Source organism: Physella acuta, unplaced genomic scaffold (genome assembly GCF_028476545.2).
Source record: "Physella acuta isolate Inbredline_101_S28 unplaced genomic scaffold, ASM2847654v3 ptg001752l, whole genome shotgun sequence".
NCBI lineage: Eukaryota > Metazoa > Mollusca > Gastropoda > Physidae > Physella > Physella acuta.
Genome location: NW_026733262.1, coordinates 315,352 through 342,896, shown reverse-complemented (window position 1 = coordinate 342,896; position 27,545 = coordinate 315,352). Strand labels below are relative to the sequence as shown.

At 38.2% G+C, this 27,545-nt stretch overlaps 3 protein-coding genes across 5 annotated transcripts; 1 reads left to right on the top strand and 2 right to left on the bottom strand.

Moving 5' to 3' along the window:
• Positions 1-374: 374 nt before the first annotated feature.
• LOC131930279 (uncharacterized) lies at positions 375-3,784 on the bottom strand. Its single transcript, XM_059286691.1, has 2 exons — positions 3,277-3,784; positions 375-2,575 (listed from the first exon to the last, which is right to left on the bottom strand). Exon 2 carries the CDS (start codon positions 2,569-2,571, stop codon positions 700-702), a length of 1,872 nt encoding a protein of 623 aa, XP_059142674.1. The 5' UTR covers positions 2,572-2,575; positions 3,277-3,784; the 3' UTR covers positions 375-699.
• Positions 3,785-13,842: 10,058 nt separating this feature from the next.
• On the bottom strand, positions 13,843-19,254 carry LOC131930277 (uncharacterized protein C7orf50 homolog). Of its 2 annotated transcripts, none has more exons than XM_059286689.1 (4): positions 19,046-19,254; positions 14,598-15,361; positions 14,145-14,265; positions 13,843-13,985 (listed from the first exon to the last, which is right to left on the bottom strand). In XM_059286689.1, the coding sequence occupies exons 2-4, from the start codon at positions 15,309-15,311 to the stop codon at positions 13,930-13,932; spliced, it is 891 nt and encodes a 296-aa protein (XP_059142672.1). In that variant the 5' UTR covers positions 15,312-15,361; positions 19,046-19,254; the 3' UTR covers positions 13,843-13,929. The 2 variants fall into 2 exon arrangements, with proteins under 2 accessions (XP_059142672.1, XP_059142673.1); XM_059286690.1 differs by having other exon boundaries at positions 19,051-19,254.
• Positions 19,255-20,202: 948 nt separating this feature from the next.
• On the top strand, positions 20,203-24,504 carry LOC131930289 (transmembrane protease serine 3). Of its 2 annotated transcripts, none has more exons than XM_059286705.1 (3): positions 20,203-20,303; positions 21,045-21,123; positions 23,481-24,504. In XM_059286705.1, the coding sequence occupies exons 2-3, from the start codon at positions 21,094-21,096 to the stop codon at positions 24,393-24,395; spliced, it is 945 nt and encodes a 314-aa protein (XP_059142688.1). In that variant the 5' UTR covers positions 20,203-20,303; positions 21,045-21,093; the 3' UTR covers positions 24,396-24,504. The 2 variants fall into 2 exon arrangements, with proteins under 2 accessions (XP_059142688.1, XP_059142687.1); XM_059286704.1 differs by having other exon boundaries at positions 20,208-20,296.
• Positions 24,505-27,545: the final 3,041 nt, after the last annotated feature.

Here is a 27,545-nt window from a genome sequence, read left to right as displayed (position 1 = left end):
TGTGTTTAGGGGTCTAGGTTCTAAAATATGAGCAACCTCTTGTCACAAATTGTTAAATAACTACAGTGGTTTCACATCTCATCTTCTGCATTTTGGTGCCCATACATGTATTTTATGCACTGACGTGTAGAGTTTGGATGAATAAGGCATAGTTTTTTCTCTGTACCTGTCCATGTGATGGTACTGTAGGCCGCATTCGATATGACACACTTTTTGTTATGTTGTCCACTTATACAACTCATAACTCAGTCCAGTGGTATTATTAACCAATAAATGCTACTTCATTCTGTATATACACCATTTGTAAACACACATACAAAAGTTCAAAACAATCCAACAAACGAATTTTGAAAAAAATGAAACATAACAACAGGTATGCTTAATAAAAATTTATTTTGAGAAAAACAGCAAAATAAGATTGATTACAATGGTAAAAGAACAAAATCATAACAAAACTAAAAATGACACTTTCATAAAGTAGGTTATTCATAAGTGACTTCATGAAGTCACATGAAAATTCAAATGGAACAATATTAAATTTTTCACAAATATTTATGTAAGCCCTACCCCCTATTAAAAATCAGCCGAAACTTAACCGAAACTTATTTTTGCCACAGTACTGAGATAAAAGTTAATTCTAATAGTAAAAACAAATGCCATTTAGAAAAAAAGAAAGTAACAAAACAGTATATTAAAAAATTAAATGTCAGCCCCTCCTGGTATGTACTGTGGCCCCCCCTCCTCAAACTCTATTCTTTTATTCTCCCGCTCCTCTGCGACGCGCCTAATTTTTCTCCTAGCACTTTCTTTATTATAAAGAGACCTCTGAGCCTTGCCCACCCTAACAATGTCCCTCTTAGCTCCTATTTCTTTGGTTTTGTTGCCAACTTGCAGGTTTATATGTTTTAAAAAGTTGTGGGAGGCCTTTGACCCCATATTGAATTCCCCCACCCCTAGGCACACCGCTATTTCTAGCCTCTGCCTACCAACAAACAGATGCTTTGGGCAACGACTCCATATGACTGAATGGATGGATTCATTGGTATTTTGTGTTTTTCCATCCAAGCATCTGCTTAAGAGGTCCTCTTGCGACATTTTCTCGTAAACAGGTCTTATATTTTCCTCGACCATAGGACAAATGTACGAAGAAAGCATCAGGTCATGCTTGTCAGTGGGAAGACCCTTGGCAACAGCACGCTGAAAAAAGCACCAGGAAGATACTCCCTGAGGACAGTCCTGGTGCTTAGGCTCCTCATCAGTAGAAGTGCAGTGCAGGAGTGTGGCCCAAATAGCTTTTCGCATCTCAGGAATAGAGGAGCAGGAACGCAACGCCTTGGTGTAATACTTTTGCAGCTTGGCAATCTTGCTCTGGGTTAGCTTACCCTTGCCATTACCACCAAGTGTTATCTTTTGCTTCCTTTTAGTCTCCACAACATTCCTCAGAGCAGTTCCTAGTCGCTTGGCCACATGATTTAGACACTCCCTCTTCTCTACTGTGAGGTCCTTATATGGGCTCAAGTCATGGAGCGCTTTTATCGTGTTAGTATCACCATCAGATACAACACTGCGATATCTAAATTGATGCTTCTCCACTGACCGAGCCCACATCTTCACAGCGGCATGTTGCTCCATGCTCCCACTGGAGCCATAATGATTAATATCACATGAGGGCTTGTGTGATAAATACCAAGCATCAAATTTTGCTTGGTTCTCTGCCCTGAGTCTAGCACCTGTTGTGCTGCAGGTGTGGCAGTATTTGCTGACTACCTCATAATCAACAACAAGGCCAGTTCTGTTTTCTATCACACAGCCCACACCATACTTTGACTTATGGCCTCTAGTCTGCCATGTTCCATCATACGAAACATCAATATCAAAGTAATCTTTGCCAGACTGTTCGGGGTATGCAGCACGAATAATGTTTGCTCTGTCTGACATCAGTTTGTCAGAGTAACTCAGTGCCATTTTATGTATTACTCGCGTGTGCTGATTGTAAGTTTTTGGATGGAGAACCGGAGTGTTCATCAGCTCTGAAAACTTCATAAGCCCACCATACCCAATTCCAGTCGCCAGAGAGGCAGCAACTGCCTGTCTGTTTACAGAGTGCACTTTTTCACTCTTAGGAGATGTAATGGTCTCTGACCTAATCTCCTCACAAGTTCTGCAATATACTTGCAGATAAACTGCAAGGCCACAGTTTTTTGATGTGTCCTGCTGCAGCTGCAGACACTGTGTCTGGCAAATGGCGCACTGCAGGTTGGTAAATAATGATTGTAATGTCTCCAGGCAGACATATGTGGATGGCAAATCAGAATTTAGAGACTGCTCACTTTCATCAAAAAAAGAAAGTTTGCGTTTAGAAGCTGAGATAGAAGGGGAGACAGAAGGCAAGACAGTACTTTCCTGTGTAAGAAGAGGGGAATCACTGTGACTTGGACTTTGAGCAACGGTCGTAGTCATGGATTCTTCTCTTCTTCTCTGTCTGGCCTCTGTCGCTTTGGCTGACTGACGCTTTCTCCTCAGCTTTGACCTAGCCGCTCTGTTTTTAGATGAAACTTTAGATGGAGCCATGACACTGAAATAGTAAGAAATAAGATAATTACTAACTGAACAAGACTAACAAACAGCTAACTTTAAATAATACCCAACAATACAATTATGGATGACTGAATAATAATCTCAAAAATAAATTTTGTTTGCACATAAGACATATGATTAGTATAAAATTGAAACAAATCTACACTCTTATTCTTATGTCTAGTAATAGTAATACCTAGATCTAGTAATTAAAATTCATCAGTTATCATTCATATCACGAGAAATGCAGATAGACATGGGCTATCCCACAACAAAAGTACTAGATCTAGATCTATACTAAGTAAGTAGATCTAGAATCTAGATTAGTAATAATACAGACTTTCGTGTTGTTTACTTTCACTTTAGCAGACTTTAGCTTCGGGCTTAGATCTAAAAACTAATCACTAGCTAGAGTCCACAATAAATCTAGATCTAGACTAGATCTAGATATCGAGATTCTAGATCCAGAATCAAGATTTACTAGATCTAAATCTAGAATCTATCTTCTAGATCTAGATCTAATTTCTAGATCTAGACTCTAAATTAGATTGACCTGACCTAGAAAGTAGAATTTAGTCTAGATCTAGAAACGGACTGTATTGAAGTAATAATAATAAAGAAATAGACTAGAGTCTAATTGAAAACTCACAAAACAATATAACAGATAGTGCATATGTATACAAAATATAACTGGCTTACCTTTGATGTCGAATAAATCTGTATTAATGTTAAAAATGATCTGTGAAAAACGTAAACACTCAGAGAGACGCTATCACTGTGGACGTACGCGCAGTGTTTTCTGGGTCGAGGTAACATAGACGCTCAGCAGTATGGCCGACGCCGGCCAATAAAAAGACGTGGTTTAGCTTCTAACAACAGTTTGTCCAATCAGAGAGAAGTAGTACATAGTTGTGCATGCTTGGGATGCGTGATAGAAGGCCTTTTTTAGGTCAATGCTTATTTTTAGAACTGAGTGACACCGGAAAATCCTTATAGAGCAAATAAAGAGCAATCCGGCGATACCAAACACGATACTATAGTATTGTGTAAAACGAAACCATTAACTCAACAAATTAGCGTATTTTGGTCAACTTTTAATAAAAAACAAATACCCCTACCCCCTTCTTGACATATTTTCATGTTCAAAACATTATTTTATATAAAAAATAACATCACCAAATGATTTATAAGGTAATAATCTATCAGAATATGCAATAATCGATTTTTTTATTTTTTTTATGAATTAACTATCATATTCGTGACCCGTGGATCCCCTTAAACATCTAGAGGGAAGTAGGACAGTCAACTCTATCTACATTGCAATGACCGACTAGTATAACATCAGCATAACATCAGCTATACCTAGACACACGGTGCTAATGAGACAGTGACAGGTCGGGAGTCTCAAGCCTGACTTAAAAGATTACAAGCCCAGGACGTCACTCACTAATCCACCAGGACTGCACTCACTAATCCACCAGGACGACACTCACTAATCCACCAGGACGTCTCTCACTAATCCACCAGGACTGCACTCACTAATCCACCAGGACGTCTCTCACTAATCCACCAGGACTGAACTCACTAATCCACCAGGACGGCACTCACTAATCCACCAGGACGACACTCACTAATCCACCAGGACGTCTCTCACTAATCCACCAGGACTGCACTCACTAATCCACCAGGACTGCACTCACTAATCCACCAGGACTGCACTCACTAATCCACCAGGACTGAACTCACTAATCCACCAGGACGTCTCTCACTAATCCACCAGGACTGCACTCACTAATCCACCAGGACTGCACTCACTAATCCACCAGGACTGCACTCACTAATCCACCAGGACGGCACTCACTAATCCACCAGGACGGCACTCACTAATCCACCAGGACGTCTCTCACTAATCCACCAGGACTGCACTCACTAATCCACCAGGACGTCTCTCACTAATCCACCAGGACTGAACTCACTAATCCACCAGGACGGCACTCACTAATCCACCAGGACGACACTCACTAATCCACCAGGACGTCTCTCACTAATCCACCAGGACTGCACTCACTAATCCACCAGGACTGCACTCACTAATCCACCAGGACTGCACTCACTAATCCACCAGGACGGAACTCACTAATCCACCAGGACTGCACTCACTAATCCACCAGGACGTCTCTCACTAATCCACCAGGACTGCACTCACTAATCCACCAGGACGTCTCTCACTAATCCACCAGGACTGAACTCACTAATCCACCAGGACGGCACTCACTAATCCACCAGGACGGCACTCACTAATCCACCAGGACGGCACTCACTAATCTACCAGGGCGACACTCACTAATCCAGTCAAACATGTACCGTCCAGCCTAGAGCTTTGGATACACTTGCCACTGGCGGCCCACGTTACACAGAGAGAAGGAAAAAAACGTGTCTATCTACCACAAGGCACTGAGCACACAACGATAAATCCTAGTCAGAGCTACACGTTATGTGGGTCCAGCTTGGCCAGTGGATGAGCTATTCGGACCTCCCATTACGATTTTACTCCAAGTGTTTCAAACGGCCCGCAAAAGTTGATTACTAAGGTTTTAAGTCAGGAGATTTTCCCTAAACAAAGGGTCAATTAAACACACATTTTCATGATTCAATCCTACAATCCATTAAAAAGAAAAAAAGGTATATTCATGACCTGGTATCAATGCTGCTTTGATCGCCCAGATCAATTTGGAACAGGAAGGATTACTTGTATTTGAATAGATCATCCGTAGAGAAATGTAGCATGTAATATGAAACTGATATACCGCTTTAAAAAAAAAAGAACCCATGCCACTGTTTGCAAGAGCTGTGTGCGCTACCACGAAAGTTCAAGTCGTGAACTATCTAGAATCTAGATTTAGTTACTTTCATAAATTTCACTGACTTTCCGGGTCGTTAACCAAAGAGGTCCCTTTTTTCCCCCACCCAGCAAAAACTGTACACCATAATGGCTCCCCTCGCGGCTGGCTTGCTACTTACTAGTCTACATAAATGTCTCGTTAACGCCGTTACATTCTCTTGTTAAGAACAGCAACTCCCACTGTTAACAGTGAGCCGCGAGCATTAGCCAATGTTACACAGAGAAAATGTCGTAAACTAAAAATTGCCATTTGCTTCAAGCAAGAAAACAAAAAAAAGAGTTAGGAGTTAAAGGGTACATGCCGCGTGTATACGGTTGTATTACTAGATCATTAACGTAGACTGACACCCTGGTTTAGTGTAGAGCCTACGAGGATGGGGTGATGTATGCCCCTACAACAACAAAAGACATACCACATATATACATACACTACTTGTTTTACAAGGATGGTAGGGTTATAGTCCTAGTATTCAAATATTGACATACACATAAAAAAAACGTGTCATACACGGATACTGTGGGAGGAAAGAGGGGGAGGGGGGCTATACTACTCAAACATCTCAAGGGCTAGGCGGATATTTTCAAAGGATCATCACGTGACCGAGGTGGGTGTCAGAGATTAGGACTACAGCCGGACGGGTTTATCTCCCCTACCTGTCAGCCATGTCCTACACATACTGGGTGCCCCGGCCAATAAAACAGAGGGCAGGAAAGTTGAAGGAAATTAATGCACGGTTTTATCGTCAAGTGGAGAGGTGGGGGGGGGGGGCGAATATATTACGTGAGCTAGTTTTATCCTAGGGTGTCAGAAAGTAGGGAAGAAATAGGCCAATGTTTTAGGAGGAAAGTCTAAGAACAGATGCAAACTACTATGGCACTAAATTACGAAATGTATAAATAAAGATAGCAAGTAAAGTAAACCATCAACTAAGTATAATTTAAAGAAAAAAAATATACTATAGGACATGAAAAGGGTTATGAACACAAGGAAAGCTTTACGGTTTAGGGCTGTAAATAAGTGGAGGGTCTATTTATAGAATAATGAAGATCATAGATCACTCTGTAGGCATTTCTAGGTTCGTAGGAAACGATATGAAGCAGCAAGAAAGGAAGTGAAAATTCTTATGCCTAAAGCTAACTATGAACATGTGACAAAACTAGATGTTCAGAGTTTGCGATTTATATGCTAACTATGAACATTTATACACCTAGAAGTCAAGAACATATATGTGATAATAATATGTTATTAATAGATATTTATTAATATAAGAGTAGATGTTTAGAACTAGCAAGTTTTAAACCAACCATGAACATTTATAGACCTAGAAGTCAAGAACATCTGTGTGATAATAATATATTATTAATAGATATTTATTAATATAAGTTAGCTATTTAGAACTAGCAAGTTAAAAAACAACTATGAACATTTAGAACTCTTAAGTTTAGAACTTGTGAGCTATATGGTAACTATGAACATTTATAGAACTATACGTTGAGAACTAGTGAGCTATATCATGCTTACTATGAACATTTATACAACTAGACGTTGAGAACTTACGAGCTATATGCTAACTACGAACATTTATAGAACTAGAAGTTGAAAATTTGTGAGCTATATGTTAACTATAAACATCAAACATCTCTATGTAGAGACAAGGATAATTAGACTCTAAAATTCAGCCAACCAATCAATGGAACAAACTGGCAGCTGTTTTGTCACAGTGAAGCGCATCCTTAAGGCAACAAACCCGATGTGACATATTGATTAGGCTGGGAAGGAACACACACGGACGTTCAAATTGTTCTCTTAACCCTTTAGACGTCAAAAAGTGGCATTTACATTTCGGTTTATGTGCATAAAATCATGATGAACTACCCTCCCGTCCCAACAAACATCTTTTAAAAAAAAATGTTTCATGCGCATGTTACCATTTATTTGGTAATAAATTAGAGACATCAACGTGATACGTTTAGCACTTTGGAACCTGTATTTCAATATCCCCCTGGTGGATTTAGAGATCAGGATGTCCAATTTTAAAACCTGCTGGGAGATGTTAGTTCAAGGTGACGAGAACCAGACTAGGTGTACTTTGTTCAAACATGTTTGAGTTTTCATCTTAAAATATACAGGTCAAAGATTTCAAGAAGCAACCTGCGCTTTTACTGCTACTATAATCCTAACGCTGATGAGAATTTATATTTACGGCTATATTCTTATTTTTATCTAATTTAAAAGAAATTTTTATAAAGGTTTTAAATGTTTTATTATAACATGGGAGGGGGTAGGTTAGTCCTGTAATACTAAATTAAGTAAAGGCACAATTACAATGTAGCACGGTTCAACAACTGAGTCCACCCAGCTCTGATGGGTAGCTACCTCACGTTAGAGAAAGTAATGGTGTCTGGGCGCAGTGCTGACCACACTATCCCTTCATACGCCCAGATAACAGAAACAGCTGAACTCTACTTCACTTGCCATAATGACCGTAAGGTTCGAAAAGGGAACTTACTTTTACTATCCAACAACAAGTACTAAACCAAGTAACCAACAAGTCCAAGGAAGAAATCCATTCACCCATGACACCACTCACCCGTGTACATAACAATCCACAGAAACCGAACTACTGTCGTGAGGTATCCGGAACACCACTGGATTTCCGCGTCGCCTTCTTACAACAATCAACAACCAGCCAGTACAGTACCAACACCAGTAATGAGGTCAAAGCCCTACACCTGTACACCACGGGTCCCCAAACAATAGGGGTCTCCGTGTGGGCCTGGGAGGGCTGGGTCCGGTACGACACGACGTCCCCGGTATAGAGCGCGATTGTTTGTGTGGCCTACATCACCCCTGTGGAATGTTTGGGGTAGGCTGGTTTAGTCATCCATGACCAGTTCACTCGGCCGTAACATGGAGTAGCCTCTAACAAGCTGGAAGTGGATCTTTTTACTAACGTCAGTGGTGCAAAGGGGGGAGAAAGAGAGATAGGTCCACCAAAATAAAAGTTGTCTCCCAGTTAGTTACAGCTTGTGCCAACATTCCGCTCTTGTCCATTTATGTCCATTTCGTTATAAAAAAATATATATGCATACGGCCATGGGGTGGGGGGTTAAGATTTTTTTAACCCCACTCATCAACAATTTCTGCCTACGACATTGACTTGCACAGACAAATAGGTAGGCCTGCCTGTTCATCATCCACCCATAGACTAGCTTTTTAAATTTAAAAAAAAATGTCATTATTCTCAATGTTTCAATCTTTATGAACCAATTCATGCACATGACTGAATGTGAATAGCTACATGTCATGGGAGCGACAAGAGTATAAAAGCCACATACAATTGCAATAAGGCTCTATCCATGAATCATGATTTATGCTATAGTTAAAAACTAAACGTAAGATTTAGGCACTGTGGTTTTAACCAGATTTACTTATTATAAAACTAGTAATAGTAGAATACGACTTGAAATCTAGTAGCATTAGATATAACTTTCTATAATTTCACTCTCCTAAAACAAACCGTATAGAATGATGTTGGGGGTTTTCTTTTAAAGTTCTAAACAGAACATGTTGACAATACTTTTGTTTTAAATTTTAGAGTTCACTGTTGTATACTAATTGTACACTATAAATACTAAGCCATAAGCCCCGTGTCACCAAACGCATACAACCCAACATCAACTTATACGATACAATCCGTTGTCTCTAAATGATGTGTAACTCCTGCGTCCCAGTCCTCTCGTACAGTTAAGTCCTTGTCCCCGATATACGATGCCCATCAAAAGTTCTAAAATTGGTACGCTAATTTTACGCATGAGCGCGTTCAGTCATCAGATTAAAAAAAATAAACCCGACAAAGACATTTTCATGTGATAAAAAAAAAACCAGCACACCCGCCGCACTGTGTTGCTTGTTTTTAAAATACCACTTCTCAATTGTTTTGAGAATTATTATGTTGTTTTTTATATCAGTCCAACAGATCAGGTGTCCATACACACACGGTTTTAGGTTCTGTAACCAGAGACAAACAACAATAACACGATTGGAAGCAGGAGGGGGGGGGGGGGGAAGGTACGGACACGCACGCTGTGGAAGTTATTTAAATATTGAAGCAACTTTTCAACGGTTGAAGCAATTGTTCTGTTCATAACTGAGTCAAAGATAGACTAAGGCAATCTATAGCACGATTGAAGGGGGGTGGGGGGAGGAGGATAATGTCTAATGTTGTGACAATGTAAAGTCTGAAGATTTCTGGCCAAATTAATCTACAAATCTAGTTCAATAAAAATTATAGTATTTACACAACTATTTTTTTTTGTAGCATTGGATACCACAATGATGTGGCGTTGCTAGTTCGGGTGTCACCTGGTGCCGTCCACACCCGCTGCACCCCACCCCGCCCCCATGCTATTGCATTGTGAAACTAACATTCATTCCAAAGTTTCAAAGACGTGCCTTGCTTATGGATACAGCAAAATGTTGCCGTTGGCAATTCAACTACAAAGAAATTAAAAAAGTTTTTAAAAGGAATTTGGTATAAACAAAAGAATGAAAGTACAGCATGATTAGCATAATCATTCAAACATGATTGTAACCTTGTCTATAATCAATCTAAAAGGTTACCTTAATCTTTAAACATTGATTGTAACAATTGCCTGAGATTAAGCAAAAAGTTTACGACAATGCTCCTGTTGGCAAGTGAGATTTGTGACAGTGAGTGAACAACATATTGTGTAGCTGAATTCTAAACAAAGTTTACTATACACAGTAGGGCACACTAGTCTGTTTATTGGTGAGTCAAATCAAAATATGAGCATCAACATTTGAAACTTGTTCATTAGGCATTTACATTCCTGCCTGCTATAGAAGTATACATACACACTTACTTTCTTAATCCTTGATACCAATTTATGAAAAAGACAGAGGAATCAGAGGTATTAAGGTTTGCATTCCAGAAACTCACAAAAATATCACTGTGATTTGATTAAATATTCAGAAACTTACCAAAAAATGAATAAATACTATGGCTTCATGTATACTATTATACTATTCTTAAGAAAAAAAAACTAAATAGAAATACTGTACAGTGTAGCCAGAACAAATGAATGAAAAGAGATCGAAGTCCTTCCTTGATATGTATCATTGGAATTTATAATAGGAAAGGTAAGGCCTATTACTGGAGGTATTTTACAATCAGATTAAGAAAGCAATTAGCACAAAAACAGGAAAAAATATAACAATGGTTACATAAACAGTTTACCCAGGTTTAGCAGTGGGGATAGAGAGATGTTAGGAGCTAATATTGTTTTAGTGTAGAACTGGCAGTCAATGGGGCATTGCTCACTATAAAACTCTTTAATGACTCCTTAATTAACCCTTACACCATTCTGTTGTTGTGACCTGTCCTAACCTAACCCTTACACCATTCTGTTGTTGTGACCTGCCCTAACCTAACCCTTACACCATTCTGTTGTTGTGACCTGCCCTAACCTAACCCTTACACCATTCTGTTGTTGTGGCCTGCCCTAACCTAACCCTTACACCATTCTGTTGTTGTGACCTATCCTTAAACCCTATGCTCTGCCCTTAACCTAACCCTTACACCATTCTGTTGTTGTGACCTGCCCTAACCTAACCCTTACACCATTCTGTTGTTGTGACCTATCCTTAAACCCTATGCTCTGCCCTTAACCTAACCCTTACACCATTCTGTTGTTGTGACCTGCCCTAACCTAACCCTTACACCAATCTGTTGCTGTGCCCTAACCTAACCCTTACACCATTCTGTTGTTGTGACCTGCCCTGCCCTAACCTAACCCTTACACCATTCTGTTGTTGGGACCTATCCTTAAACTCTGTGCTCTGCCCTTAACCTAACCCTTACACCAGCACTGTGACCTGTCCCAACCTAATCTTTACACAACAATTCACCCAAGTCATCTAACTGTGTAATAAATAGGACCTGACTGTTAAAGGCCATAACATCAGTTTGTATTGAGTCTGTAGCAATATCAGTGTTAGTATCTTCATAAAAATATTAGAAGCTAAGACATACATTAGGCAGCCACAAGATCCTAGATCTGTATCAAGTATATATGTCTAAGACGGATAACAAGCTAATACTTCTCTTGCCGACTCTACACAAGTACTTAGATATCTTAGTTGACCATCACAAAATACATAGTGCCCTGATGCCACACTTTTTTTTTTTTACTTTTTATGTAGTGTGTGGATCCTTCATGACATAACTTTGATTAGGGGTTGTAATTATATGTATAAGTGTACATAACTAAGGAAAGCCACCCCTCCCCCCATGAATTAATTAAGATCACTATTTAAGAAAAATTTTCTAACTGATAAACAACTATAAAATACAATACATTTGAGTGAAGGTGTCAATATGCATAAATTATTGTTTGTCTGTGTGCTACACTCAGTCAGCAGCAGAGGCGTAGCGACCCTTCCTGGCGCCCGAGGACAAACTTTTCAATTTGCATCCCCCCTCGAGATTTCAATTTGCACCCCCCCTCTCGAGATTTCGATTTGCACCCCCCCTTCAAACTTTCGATTTCAACCCCCCTCAACCTTTCAATTTATTTTTCCAACCCATTTTGGCGCCCCCTAAGGTCGGCGCCCGGGGACATATGTCCCCCCCCTGCCCCCCCTCGCTACGCTACTGGTCAGCAGCACACAGATAAACAGACTGTTCTAGGTCCTACTTGTGTGACACACTACTGCACATGTGCTAGTATCATTCAGTCAGCAGCACATAGATACAGAGACTGTTCTAGGTGCTACTTGTGTGACACACTACTGCACATGTGTTAGGACAGCATCCTGCACTTTAAGTCAAACAATCATTCTCAAATACATTGGCTATGTATCCCAGTTTGTATGTGTAACTCAATAATCAGAAAATATAGATAGCCTATATCATGAATATAAAAAAAACAGTGACCATCAGTTGTGCTAAACTAAACTTAAAGGCCTATTTAATATTTAATAATATATAGATCTATAATTATAGCCTAACCATTATTGATCTAGAATCTAGTCTAGTATTTACAAGTAGATTCTTGTCAGGTTTTCTGTGAAACTGAAAAGGAGGGTGGGGGGGGGGGAACACCTATAAAATGCTAGATCTAGATCTTGGGCTAGTCTAGAGAATTTTATTATTATTTAATATTTAGATCTATTATTAGGGCCCAATGTTCAATGTAAGAAGACCGACCTAGGATTTTAAATTCTCAAATCACAACTGCCCTCAGACGTTACAACAACAAATCTCTAGATTCCAGAGAATCCAATAATTAACAATATTAATTTATTAATAACTAATAGAATCGATCTAAATCTAGATCTAGATCTAGATATGAAAAAATAACGTGTAACTACTGTAACACTGACCTCAATTTCAACGCCGTAGACCGCAGACGAAAGAATCTTTGCTTTTATTTTTTTTAACGGCAAACGACGTCGTCTATGACACGTCTTGTAAAATTAAAATCTAGATCTAGGTTCTAAGCCTAGTTTTTGAGAAAAGTGAAACACAACTTAAATTGCCGAGCTCTAAATTTACTTTCAAGAACAGAATTCGATTTTTTTAAATTTTAATTTCAAACAGAGAACAGTGTAAGCTCTTGTTTTGGACGAACGGTGGCCCACCATTCGCAGCGTCTTAGCCCGACTGTGTGCGTTGCCTTCGCTGTCCCGATGTTATCGATTGTTCTGCCCTATGACCTTTTGACACCCAACAAAAGGTAAAAATCAGGAAAGATAACCGAATTTATAACTGACTTTAGAAGACAATGGAAGTTAACTACCCTTTAACTTCGTAAATTGAATTAAAAACTTCTGACAAATTCCGAAAGGTATTTAGATTAAAGATTTAATCATGATGCTGTTTACAAAAATATATCGAAGTAACTGTTTGAAGGAATACAAATTATGCTATATAACTCACTTCCTCTAAAACATTTTTTTTTAAATGCATCTTTAGTTTTAATTATTACCTTACTATTAACTACACATAAAATAGTTGTTAGCTGAAATACTAAGTTTAAAAAAAAATGTCATTGTATTCTTAATTTATTTTTCTGTAAGGTCTTCATGGTTTTTACTTATAAACCTATTGAATTTATTGCGGAGTATAAAGCACTTCATGATCATTACCCCATAATGAGGATAAAAAATTATTATTTAAAAAATATTGACTTGCACTAAAGTTTGTTCATCCACTGTTACTTTGATACACAATTATTTATGCATCAAAACCTTAAGTACTCATACAGAATAATAAATATGTTTGATCCTCAATAGCTTAGAAAAAAACACAGAAACAGACAACAAATAAAGATGCTCAAAATTTTAAACAATTGTTTTTTAATGTACATTTTTTTCCAGTTTATTTTTTACATTTAAAATCTTTAACAAGGTTGTGAATTTATTATCAACTTAAAATCTGAAGAATTTGCTTCGCTCTGTCTTCTTTGTCACCAGATGTTTCTGTTATTAATCAAAGAAAATACATTAGTAAAAACTGAAGGTTTAACTAAAGGTAAGTTGTTTAGTTATTAAAGTGAAGTTTAGCTATTTAAAAAAAGTTTAGTTACTAAGAATTTTTATTCTAAGGAGAGTAAGTAGACAAATATTTGTGAATTTTACCTTTATTATCTTGCTTGTCATCATTAAGAATTTTTTGTGCATCTTCAACTGTTTTTTCTTTGGCCTTTCCCTTTAGTCCCTCCAAGTACTGCAGAACTAAGGTAAAATCTGAATCATTGATCTGAAAAAAAACACCATTTTTAGCAAGGCAATTTAGAAACTTTAATAATAGAAACTGTATTTAAAAGAAGTGTTAATGAATCTGGTGCTTATTATCTGCCATGATGTCAGATCTAAGCATACAATTCTTGAACACTTCTAAACTGTTCTGATTGTGTGTTTTACAAGGGTCTAGGCCAGACATTATCTCCCCCCCTCTCCCATCAACCTCCCCCACCCCACTCTGTCAATGTATTCTGCTCCCTTTTTATAAAACCATTAATAGTTCTGAAAAGCTCTCATTGAAGTTGTAACTCATTAAAAGTAACCAAAACAAAATAATGCACTACGTACCAAATTAGCATCATACATTACGTTGAGTAAACGAGTCTGAAGTAATTTGTTGAACTTCCAGGCAACTTTATCAGAACTCCACTGTCTGATGTAGTCGATGCACTTTTCATCACGAGATTTATCCGACTGCTTCTGGCTATCATTTGCGGCTGTTTTGTCTCCATTTTTCTTCTTCTTTTTTTTGACTTTCTTAATGTCTGTCTCCGTGGTTGCAGGTAAACTTTCTGTCCCTGGCAGACCAAGGTTGATTTCTGCTTGCTGTAAGATACTAGTATCCACCACACCCAACGTGCTATCACTGGACTGTTTGCTTTTCTTTTTCTTTGCTGGTTCTGTCCCCTGTTGTTCTGGGTTGTCTACCTTACTGGACTCGCGTTTTCTTTTCAAAGTATTGCTATCATGATGTGTGTCTTGGTTACTGTCGACAGATTTTGTTTTAGTTTTTTTCTTATCTTTCTTCACATCTGAGATGTTTTCTCCTTTAGTGCTATCTTGACTTGTGTCTAGACCACTGTCAACTTCGGCTTTAGCTTTTTTCTTCTTTTTCTTTACATCTGTATTTTTCTCTACTTTGTTGCTATCTTGACTTGTGGCTAGGCTATTCTCAATAACTTCAGCTTTAGCTTTTTTCTTCTCTTTCTTCACATTTGTATTTTCCTCTTCTTTACAGCTGTTTGTAGACTTCTGTTGCTGCTTCTTTCCAGACTTTGCCATCCTAATCAAAACCTAAGCCGTTATCAGATTAATTCTGTTAACCGGCTAACCTAAATGGGGAGTAAAAAAAATAATATTAGGCCTACATGAAGACCTAATAATTTAAGAGTGTGACGATTAAGTGAATTAGAGTGACAGAAAGATTGAGCATTTTAAGAGTGTAGTGAGTAAGTGAATGAAGAAAATCTCATCTGCCTATCTCCTCGACCGGGATTCAAAGGGATGACTCGAAATATTGTCCGTAAATTTTACTAGATTCTATAGTAATCTAGAGATCTATAGGCCCTATGATATATAATTATATATAGGCCTATACTAGATCTAGGTAAAATCTTAGTTTAGCGTCGTAAATTCCAACGTAGCTAGTAATGTGCGATGAAGGTAACTAATGAATATTTCTTTCATTTGGCCATATTTATGTCATATTTTACATAATATAACAGATAATTGAATAACAAATCACAATCCACGACAAAAACAATAAAAATATCCTGGAATAAACTTTAAACTACCCCGTTCGAGACAACAATGAGTAAATACAAGCAGCGGCTATGTTTCAAAAACCATAAATTGTCTATTCGCATGTCTTTTGTGTTGATTTTGTGGCTTAATATGATTGTTTTGTATTGATTTAATATATGCCTGGGGGTCGTCCATAAATGACGTCACAGCACACTCGTAGGGGGGAGGGGGGTCCGTAATTTTTTGACGTTGTGTGATGAGGGGGGGGGGGGAGTTAAGATGGTGCGACGTCACACTCTTGCATTTTAAAAAAGCTATGTTAGAATACGAATTTTAGACGTTATTTTGCGTTTTAGAAAACTGTTTTAATATATTGTAATTACAATTGATTAAAATACTCTATTTTGACATAGTTCAGACAAGATATTGGAAAAATATAGTTGTTTAAAAACAATTCAACTGCAATTTGGAGGGGGGGTGTAGGCTGAGGTGTGACGCAGAGGCGTAGCGATGGGAGGCAGGGGGGGCATATGTCCCCGGGCGCCGACCTTAGGGGGCGCCAAAATGGGTTGGAAAAAGTAATCGAAAGTTTGAGGGGGGGGGGGTGCAAATCGAAAGTTTGTCCCCGGGCGCCGAGAAGGGTCGCTACGCCTCTGGTGTGACGTCATTTTAGGGGGGGAGTCTGGCTTTTTGTGACGACGTGTGACGGAGGGGAGGGGGGTAAAAATCGTCAAAAAAAAGCGTGACGTCTTTTATGGATGACCCCTTGTATAGTAATTTTTCTTTTTTTAAAATATAGTTGACATGAATGACTAATAGACCTTTTCAGACTTAATAGTGTGCATCCAAGACCACAACAATTGTTGGGAGGTCGAACTTGTGAAAACTTTATTTGCAGTAAGCAAATCAATATTAGATTGCTCATAAATGACGTCGCTCTTAAGATAGTAATGACAGCGTGCATTATTACAGAGCAAACATATGAACATATTGTTTCAGATAGAAATTGTGATTTGTGGTGGCGAGAGGTTGAGTAGAACTCAGCGATGTGATTTTGGAGACGGGTCAGGGTTTTTTTTTTCGTGAAAACAGGGGATGGTTGTGGGAGAAAGACCAGCTGTAGAAGTATGACGCGTCATTCATTGGTGATCCATTTTCTCAGTGGGGACAATATAACTATTAAGAAGGGTCAAGAAATGTAAAAAAAGCATGCTGAGTCGCATTTCTTGAACCCCACCTTTTCATTCCCCCATGTCATGTACCGGTACCGCCGACCGTTAGGCTAATTTTATAGAAAAAAAAAACAAGCACTGCCGTTTTGACGTTTAAGCGACGTTTAATTTGATTACATAAGTTGGTGTTCATTACACAGCCCCTAACACATCTATCACTTGTCCATTTAAACGTACGTGGTTATTTCTGTAAGCTTGCTGTCTTGAGACTTTCGGCCCTTGAAAAATGTATTAAGCTCTCACCGTATAGAACTAGACTACCCATATTAAGCTCCAAAAGAAGCTTGGTGAAAACAGGATGCCCGTCCGATTTTGAAGCTGCTCTGCGCTTTATAAAAGGCACCATAAACGATAAGATGACACTTATATTAAAGTAAATTATAGTTCTGAATCTTGATACATATATTCGGAAATTAAGAGCCAGACAGTCAACATGATATTTCAATTTAAGTCCACGAAAATAAATTTCCTCAAACCATGGAACATTACTAAATTTTCGCGCAGTTTAGCGAAATTGAATTTAAGTATTTACGTCATCTTACAAAGCGCGATAGCCTACTGTTGCTCTAACGCGGCCCATGCTAATGGCCGTATTCCTAACGCCCCGCATTCGACGCGGCTTATTCGTCGGCAGGCATTTGGTGGCAAGCCTTTTTTGACGGGGATAATGTGTTGAGGCCGTTTTGCCAAATGTCTTAAACTAGCAGGCTTGCAATATTCGTGATGATTCGTTTTGAGCAAGGTATACATATAGTAATGCTTATTTATCGTTATTTTGATTGAACAAAGCATTATAGAGGCTCTCCGTCAACCACCTAGGTATTTTCCCCCGTTCACCTCCTTTCATGATACCGACACATCATAATTTGCAGAGCCGCCTGAGTTGACGCCACAAATCTTCACTCACTCCCGTAGCAAATCAGATGTGACATCATTTATGGACAACCCCATATCACGCACTTGGGTACTTGATATTGACAATTTGACAACAAAGGATAACCAAAATGTGTCTGGCAGGTGGAGACTTGCGATCGACCATAATGACAACACGCACTTAAGGGGTGGACTGGCTCATTGTTTTAGATGATGTTTTACGAGGGAAGCTGGTGGATAACACATTTAATGTTGTCAAAATTATGGTTAGAGATCTTAGATAAGGCAGAGTGAAGCATAATTTTTTACATTATGACTTGTTGTGACATTGACAACAAAATATGGCGGAGGTTGGGGTTTAATTAAGGTAAAGAGAAGTAAAAAAATGTCATAAGTTACGATAGAATCACTAATTGATGAAAAGAAAAACCTGAAATGAAAATAGTGAACATTCAAACAATAAGAAAAAACTCAAACTATATAGTAATAGTAAGATCAAATAAACAATAGTAAAAAAAACGTGATTTAATACATGGATACAAGTTGCACACAATGCTTCTAGAATTAATAAAGTTGTTTGTTGGGAAATTCAGTTTTTAAAGGGCAGAATTTAAAAAAAAAATGCTTTGTAATACGGACTATACAAGACAATCATATTTAAATACATTTTCATACTAATAGAAATGAAAGGGAAGCTACTCTAAATAACATTTTCTTAAGATGGCTGCTGTTTAGCAAATTTACTATCTCGAACAGGGTTGATAAAAATTAATTTCAGGATACTTAAATTGATTTAACCATAAATTGTGATCTATTATTCAATTATCTATAATATTTTATCAAAATATACGAAAATATACTCATATTTAATGATATATTCATTAATTCTCTCTCTCCCACATTACTAGTTTTGGCCGAATTTACGACGCTAAACTAAGATTTTACCCTAGATCTCTCTAGATCTATATATACCTATCCTATGTCGAAGGATTTTTTTTTATACCAGTTGAGTGTCACAGTGTCTGAGTGTAGTGTCTGATTTTTAAAAATCTTTAAAAAACTAGACTAGGACATCGCCATCCTCAACCATCACTTTTTTAAAGCAAGCCTGATCTCTAAATCTAGCTCTAGAATCTAGATTTAAATTGAATTTCAATTAGGGCTTACCTGACCTAGAGATATAGATCTAGCTCTAGCTACTAGCTAGAATTAGAGCCGATTTATTTTGAACACACAGGAACCACATGCAATTTTTTTCACCCTAGCAAGTGAAAGTAAAAGTAGAACGTCGTTTATTGGCCTAAAACTAAATAAAGCGGGAGTGATCTCCCCTAAACTTTCTCGCAAGCTTAAGAAAAAGTAAAACAAATAAAGGGGGAATATCCCTTCAGTGAGATCGGTCTACAGAATTGTTTTATTAATTTGTTTGATACTTGAAAAAAGATTTGCGCACCAAAATGAACGCAAACAGCGTGTGTTTAATAGTATAGAGTGGAAATTAGTAATTTACAAAGGAAACATTGATCAATTTATAAAACGTTAATTGGACATCTAATTCAGCCCAACGTCGAAATTTGTAAAAATCTCGATTTCAAATTTTTGCTCGATTGCAATTACTTCCACTACAATTCGTATATGAGAAAAAAGAAAATGATTGAGTTGCATAATTATATAGGCTTGCATTCAGAACTATTCCGCCTCACTGAATATATCATATCAAATTAAGTGTTTCTTCCTGACTTTTTTATCCGGGGGGGGGGGGGGGGGGGGAGGGGGGGGGGGCATTTGAAATTTTCGGGGGGGGGGGGGGCGGACTAAAATTTCCGGGGGTTCGGACACTGTTAAAGTATATATTTTCTATATAAATTCCATTTTGTAGACTTCTTCGGGGGGGGGGGGGGGGGCTAAAGAGATGCCTGGAAGAAACGCTGATCAAATTCTCAAAGGTAGATTATAACCTTTTAAAACTAAGAAATCGTTCTTCGATTATTAGTATACTTTCTCGCAATTACAGATCATAGCATCAACGTTATAGGATATAATTAATATTTATAGCCGTGAATGGTCATCTAAAATAATTAAGAAAATTTATCTCGTCAAATCAAATCAAAGTAATCTTCATACAAGTTTAAAGTGAACTGAGTCTAGTACGGGACAGTCTAATTTATTTTCGTATTTGTTTCCGTCATTAGTTTAGCTGAAGACTTAGACCATACCTAAAAGTTGATCAATGGTTTTGTTTGTTCTAAATTTAGACTTGTATTGAACTGATGGGCACCAATCGTGAACAGAGATTTGATTCGCCTATTTATGGTGCAGTTGATGCCAAGAAAAGTGAAGTAATAATATGTGCTTAATTTGTGCGGATTAGCTGTTGCAAGAGTTTAGTCGATTAAGTGGCTATCCATATTAACTAGGGTGATTGGTTCGTTGTTCTTTTAAATCATTTCTTTGACTAGTCTTCTAGTCTACAGTATACATTTTCACTAACTCATGCCCAGTCTTCTAGTCTACAGTATACATTTTCACTAACTCATGCCCAGTCTTCTAGTCTACAGTATACATTTTCACTAACTCATGCACAGTCTTCTAGTCTACAGTATACATTTTCACTAACTCATGCACAGTCTTCTAGTCTACAGTATACATTTTCACTAACTCATGCCCAGTCTTCTAGTCTACAGTATACATTTTCACTAACGCTTGTCCATTTCTAGATCTAGAATCTATATAGGCCATTGTCTTCTGCTTAAAACATTATTTCTTTGACTTTCCCAGTTCTACAGTCTTGTGTATAAAACATCCCCTATAACTCTTAACTCCTCTGTGCTGCAATCAGAGGCGTAGCGAGGGGGGGGGGGGGCTGGGGCACGGACCGCACCGGGTGACACCAACGCAAAAAATAGTAAAATATATAGAGAAAAATTTGAGGGGGGGGGGGGTGCAAATCGAATATTGAAAGTTTGTCCCTGGGAAGAGTCGCTACGCCTCTGAGGGGGTGACACCATTAAGTGCCGCACCGGGTGACACCCGACCTCGCTACGCCATGGCTACAATCAACAATATAAAATTTCACAACACACGGAACCGTAAATCACGCACAAGGTAAAATGAGACCAGTCTAAAAATTCATTCACTGGGTGTTAATAAATTTTTGTTTTCACAGAACTTGGTCAGGATGTGTTAATGATGTAAAGACACATGGTACGATAGAAATGTTCTGTAACGTAAAGCACACACTCAAGGTATGTTCTAGTCTTTGGAAGTGGTCACAATTTTTAATGCAGATTTTTACACGCTTTCATGTGGCCATGCATGAACAAAGCTTTCTTGTCCGCACCCCCTCCCCCACCCCCACACCTCTAAAACCTCACCACTCCTCGCTTTCCCCAGATTTTTTTTTTTTTTTTTTTTTTTTTTTTGCGTACGATTCAATCGGGTTGTTTCCCCTTCTGTAACGGGATGTTACCAATCTTTGCTGGGTTTGCAGAAAATATTGAGTCGTTTCCCTTGAAGATAAAAGATATTCCTTGTCGCAAATGTTAAACTGGTTGATTTAACCGAAAACATCTTCAATAACTATTTAAAGTTCAACATTCAACATTCCCGTGAAGAGTAGATTTCTTTAACGATTGTAATTAAAATTTACAACAAATTAGTGAATTACAAAAAGAACCCTCTCTTAGTGTAAAGTAATTTATTGACGACCCCCTAATTCAATATTAAGCTAAATAAACATGTTTTTGAATTGTGCACTACTGTTATTGTTGCAGATTTAATTTAGTTAATGAGGTACAGTCTTAAAAACGAAACCTTTTTTAAAAATCCTAGATGATAGCTTGATTCAGATATTGAAAAATATTGTAATTTTATGAAGTGTTCTTTTCCCGTTTTTGTCCAAGTCACATTGGGGTAGATGAAATAGAGTTCATCTGTTTCAATCACCTCGACGTACGAGGTGATACAATATAATACTCGAATGTTTTCAGTTAGAGGTGTTTATATTGTTAGTCCGGTTGTGATACAGTATAATACTTGAACGTTTTTTTGTTAGAGGTGTTTATATTGTTAGTTCTGTTGTGATACAGTATAATACTTGAATGTTTTTGTTAGAGGTGTTGATATTGTTAGCCCTGTTGAAATACAGTATAATACTTGAATGTTTTTGTTACAGCTGTTGTGATACAGTATAATCTATAATAATAGTTTCGCTGTCTGTGTATGTATCTATCTATCTGACAAGAACGCTCTGTCTGACAAGAACGCTCTAGAGAAAACATAAGAAAAAATTCTATCTGACAAGAACGCTCTAGAGAAAACACAAGCAATTTAAAAACATGCATAGTATTTCGAAAGACGAAGTATGACGTCGACACATTTAGCATGTAGTTGAAAATAATCTCAAGGCGGAAAGTGCACACAGTAATATAATGACGTCATTGATTATCGCGTAAACATTGAATACAAAGGAAATGTTGTCTGATCTAAATGGTTTGCGTGAAGAGTTTCTTGCATACAATTCTTCGGGTAGGGGCGAAGCCCCACCCCACGCGTAAGAACGTCTGAGCCCCCCCCCCCCTCCCCAACTCAAAAGAAATTTCTTCATCGATACTCTATAATAAAATTACCGCCTAATTAATGTGTCTAATCTAAAAAGTGGTTTTCTCGCAATTTCTTTAATGCAATTCTTCGCGTAGTGGCTAAGCGCGACACCAGTGTTTCTTTCAGACTTTTTCCTCCCCGGAAAGGGGAGGGGGGTACTTGGAATTTTCGGGGGGCGGGTGTTTTTTTAGCGGGGATGGGTGGGGGGTGGGGGGGGGGGGTGGTGTGTGGGGGGGGGGGGGGCTGGGGTGAGTGGGGGGGGGGGGTTAATTTAGACTTTTCCCTCCCCGGAGAGGGGTGGGGGTACTTGAAATTTTCGGGGGCGGGTGTAGAATTTTCTGGGAGGGGGCGGACACTGGAAAAAGTATATAATTATATTTCGTTGAATGGGACGGTAGACATGTTTTTTTTAGGGGGGGATGGGTGGGGGGTGGGGGGGGTGTGGGTGGGGGGGCTGGGGTGAGTGGGGGGGGGGGGGTTTAATTTAGACTTTTTCCTCCCCGGAGAGGGGTGGGGGTACTTGAAATTTTCGGGGGCGGGTGTAGAAATTTCTGGGAGGGGGCGGACACTGGAAAAAGTATATAATTATATTTCGTTGAATGGGACGGTAGACATGTTTTTTGGGGGGTGGGGTGGGGGGTGGGGGTGGGGGGTGGGGGGGGGGGTGGTGTGTTTTGGGGGGTGGGGGGGTGGGGGTGGGTTTTAGTTTAGAGAAAAGAGACAGCACTATCAACCTAGCGCCCGGTGTATCCTTCCTCAACGTGCCATTTTTCTCGTACTTGAATGTTTTTGTTACAGCTGTTGTGATACAGTATAATACTCGAATGTTTTTGTTACAGCTGTTGTGATACAGTATAATACTTGAATGTTTTTGTTACAGCTGTTGATATTGTTAGCCCTGTTGTGATACAGTATAATACTTGAATGTTTTGTTGTTACAGCTGTTCATATTGTTAGTCCTGTTGTGATACAGTATGATACTTGAATGTTTTTGTTACAGCTGTTGATACTGCTGGTCCCGTTGTCTGGAGATTGCGTCGAGGTCTGTACGTTGGAGAAACAACCCACCACTTACGCCCAGTACCAAGCTTGGTACCAGAGGATCTCAGATGCAACGAACTACGACTTTCCTAAACCTGACCCAATGAACGAGTTCGAACAAAGCCCCCTCTGTGGTCAGACTCTAGTTGACCAGTCGCAGGCCATTATAATGGGCGAGGAAGCTCCAGCGAATGCTTGGCCGTGGTACGTCTATCTCGAGACCAAACATGGGGCATGTGGGGGCTCCATCCTCACGGAGTGGTGGATCCTAACAGCCGCGCACTGCGTGAAAGACTTAAACCTTACTCTCGTGGTTTACTTTGGATTAGCTGCTGTGTCACAACTAAAAACGGCACTATATATAAAAGCGGAGAAAATGTTTACGGAATCCTACGCCCAAGGCGGAAGGATACACGATGATATCATGCTTGTGAAGCTCGAGACTCCGATAAACTTCACTGACGCAATCAGGCCCATCTGCTTGCCTGATAAGGACATGAGCGACTCGAAAACTTGTTTTAGTATTGGATATGGAATGACCAAACGCGGGGGAGGAGGTTCTAAAAAATTAATGCAAATAAAAACCAACCCCTTGAATAATAAAATGTGCCGGTTTTTACTAGGTCAGTTTGCTGGCTTGTACAATATAGAAAAGTTAATTTGCGTCGACGAGGAACTCGGTCAAGGCATATGTCTGGGTGATTCTGGGGGGCCAATGGTTTGTAAGGAACGTGAAAAATATTTTATCGTCGGCGAATTCACTTTAACGTTTGAGTGCGGACAAGCAGAGTTGCCGTCCGCTGTGACGTCAGTGTATGCCTGGTTGGATTGGATTAAAAACACAATCAAATCAAACTCGTTCGAAACATTTTAGATTTGAAAAGCTTTACAATCTTTGTTGATTATAATTCAATACAATCACATGCTGTAGCAGGATATGTTACGGTCAAAGTCAGAAGTGAGCAGTGTTTCTTGTGATTTTTCCAGACTTTTTTCTCCGGGGGGGGGGGGGGGGGGGGGGGGATAAAAATTTCCGGGGGGCGGACACTGTTAAAAAATATATTTTCTATATAAATTCCATTTGGGGGGGGGGCGTAGACTTTCTTCGGGGGGTGGGGTGTCCGCCCACCCGAAGAGATGCCTGGAAGAAACTCTGGAAATGAGGCAAATTGTATGAATGAGCATTCAAATTTAATGCTCTAAAGAATTATTTACTTTGATTTCTCTGAGTGAAAAGATAGTTTGGTTTAAATGCCGTGGTCGAAATTTTAAACTGTGTACATGTTTCGTGTGAGCTATTAGTTTTCATTTACGGACGAACCGTACCCAATTTTTGTGTGGGTTTTAAACAGAAAACGCCAACTAGTATCCTAAAATCTAACATATAATCTCGATACATTCTTACAATTCCTGTGATGTATAATAAAATCGGTTACACTCTAAAAGAATTCGAGGTTTTAAAAATGTATTGGTAACTTTTTAGCGACGATGTACATTATATGACTTCAGTTACTGTTGTATATCTGTCCACGATTCTGAAAGATTATCGGATTATCTAATACGATTGTTCCGTTGTGAAAGGTGTTTTACATTACAATGCTTATTACATTTTATAATAAAGTTTGTTACGTTTCTTTTATTTATTTAAGGAAAAAAATGATATTATTGTTCAAAGCCCAGTTCAATTTCCTTAAATTGAGCCAGGTACGCATCAGAGCTGGGTCGACCCGGGGGGTGTTACAGAAACTAACGGGGTAAGGAGTCGAGCGCTCTACCAAACGACGACTCTGTAGTATTGGCAGGAAAGAGTGGGGGGTGTTAAAAGAGTTTTGAACACTTCCCCCTTTGGATCTCAAACGAACATTTCCTAAATGACTAGCCATATGTTTATTAACTGTAATCTTATTTTTGTAGTGAGTGCGTTTATGTATCTGTCGCTCCAAGTTAGATTCAATCACTGATTAAGGCTTGTTTATGTCTAGGGTGGGTGTATATTTAAACCCTGGTGTAGGATTTATTTAAATCAAGATTTAGGTTTGTTGAACCTGTAGGTTTAGGTTAGTTAAAGGTTTAGGATTTTATAGAGCTCATGTATTATTTTTCCTAACGAAAGATGTAACCTAATGACAATTTAGATTGTATTTGTGTATTAATGACATTATTTTCTAACTTAATTTTTATTCACTTTTAGTATCGAAATGACTGTGATGGCTTTTTTTACTTTCTCGTATATACGTAGTATAGAGAAAGTCTTGTAATCGTGCAAAAAAAAAAAAAAATCGAGATTTTTACAAATCTCGACGTTTTACACCTCACTGATACGGAAAAACATAATTTTGCAATCTTGTCCGTATGTCTGTGTGTCTGTGTGTGTCTGTGTGTGTGTGTGTAAACACGATTACTTGAGTACCGTTACAGCTAGGTTGATGAAATTTCATATATAAGTATTTTATCAAAATCGTAGATCCGTATCAACTTTTGAGCGATTTCCGATAACCGGAAGTGGTACTTTTTCTACTTTGAATTTTTCAAAAGCCTATAACTTGAGTACTATTTCAGATAGATAAATAAAATTTCACATTAAGTAAAAGATCTACTTCTCTACCTTCTGTTAAATTTTGAGTAATTTCCGTTGACGGGAAGTACTAATTTATGCTATTTCCGATTTCTCATAAACGCATCTAAATTTATAAAGTACTAATAATATTGCGCACCATTATGAACATCTTTATTCGGCGTTCGCTTGGTGTGCAATACTTTTTTCTATGAGATTCTATTTTATTTTAAAAAGTTTATGTTTTTAAAATGGATTAAAAATCATAACTATATCCCGAGTTCCCATCCCCTGTTGTTTTATATAAAAATATTCGAGAAAGTTTAGGGGAGATCACTCCCGGTTTATTTCTAACTGAAGCTTTGGTGAAATTAGTTCGAATAGTGCCGTAAGTCATTTGTAAATCAAGTTACTTAAACTATAAAAACAAAAACTCCAAAACACTGAAGTACAGTCAAAAATGGTTTTAATCACAACTCTTGAAAAAGATGGAAAGAAGGGGTGCAGCTTGATACAATATAACGTTGATATAGACATACAATGGATCATTTGTACACTCGAACTTGAAACAATGGAACAGACTAATACAACATAACGTTGATATAGACATACAATAAATCTTTTGTACACTCGAACTTACAACAATAGACCAGCTTGATACAATGTAAAACATATATAGACATACAATGGATCAATGGTACACTCATACCATAAAATAATAGACAAGACGGATACAATATAACTTAGATATAGACATACAATGAATCACTTGTACACTCGTATCATGTAACACAAGAACTGAAAATACGTCCGTGTCAAATTGTTGTTGGTAAAACGTAAAATTCGGTTCCATGGCCTAGGAGTGACCACACAAAGCTCAATAAATTGTTTCTTAGTTGCACAATTCAAGTATTCTTTAAAAATGTTTGAAGGATTCTAAGACATTTAAAAAAAAATCATATTTTCTTGCAACCACAATCCTGACTTCAGCATAAAAAAAACTCAGCAACAAATTCCACAAGAACCCATGTTTAAGTCGAATCTCGCTTGAGTAAATATTACATTAAAAACACAAGACAGAAAACTAAAGCAAAAAATCGCTGCATTATTTTTGTTGTTGTCAACAGAAGGAGTCACAATAAATAGCGAAAACAAAATAAAGCGTCGTTAAATAATTCAGGAGTAAGGTGACTGTATCAGTTTTTATTTGCATTCTTCAATCAAGCTGACAGCCGGTGACAATGGACCTCATAGTACAAGTCACAAAGAACAGTTATAAACATTGAGAATAATACAAGGTAAATCACAAATTATGGCGGTGTAACTGATATTTAGGTAAGTTATATAGAATGAGATGCAAGTCAAGACAGATTATATAGTAATTAATTAACATTCTTACCATACATTATTGTTAGGGTCATGTACAACCAAATTGTGATATTATTTTGGAAATAAGAGCAATACAGACAG

Bases quoted from the DNA above. Each gene is read 5' to 3' on its own strand.
- LOC131930279 (XM_059286691.1), bottom strand. From the start codon at position 2,571: ATGGCTCCATCTAAAGTTTCATCTAAAAACAGAGCGGCTAGGTCAAAG.
- LOC131930277 (XM_059286689.1), bottom strand. From the start codon at position 15,311: ATGGCAAAGTCTGGAAAGAAGCAGCAACAGAAGTCTACAAACAGCTGT. The intron at 14,266-14,597 runs GTACGTAGTGCA...GTTTTTTTTCAG, and splicing joins TAATGTATGATGCTAATTTG to ATCAATGATTCAGATTTTAC. The intron at 13,986-14,144 runs GTAAAATTCACA...GATTAATAACAG, and splicing joins TGACAAGCAAGATAATAAAG to AAACATCTGGTGACAAAGAA.
- LOC131930289 (XM_059286705.1), top strand. From the start codon at position 21,094: ATGTTCTGTAACGTAAAGCACACACTCAAG. The intron at 21,124-23,480 runs GTATGTTCTAGT...TTTTTGTTACAG, and splicing joins ACGTAAAGCACACACTCAAG to CTGTTGATACTGCTGGTCCC.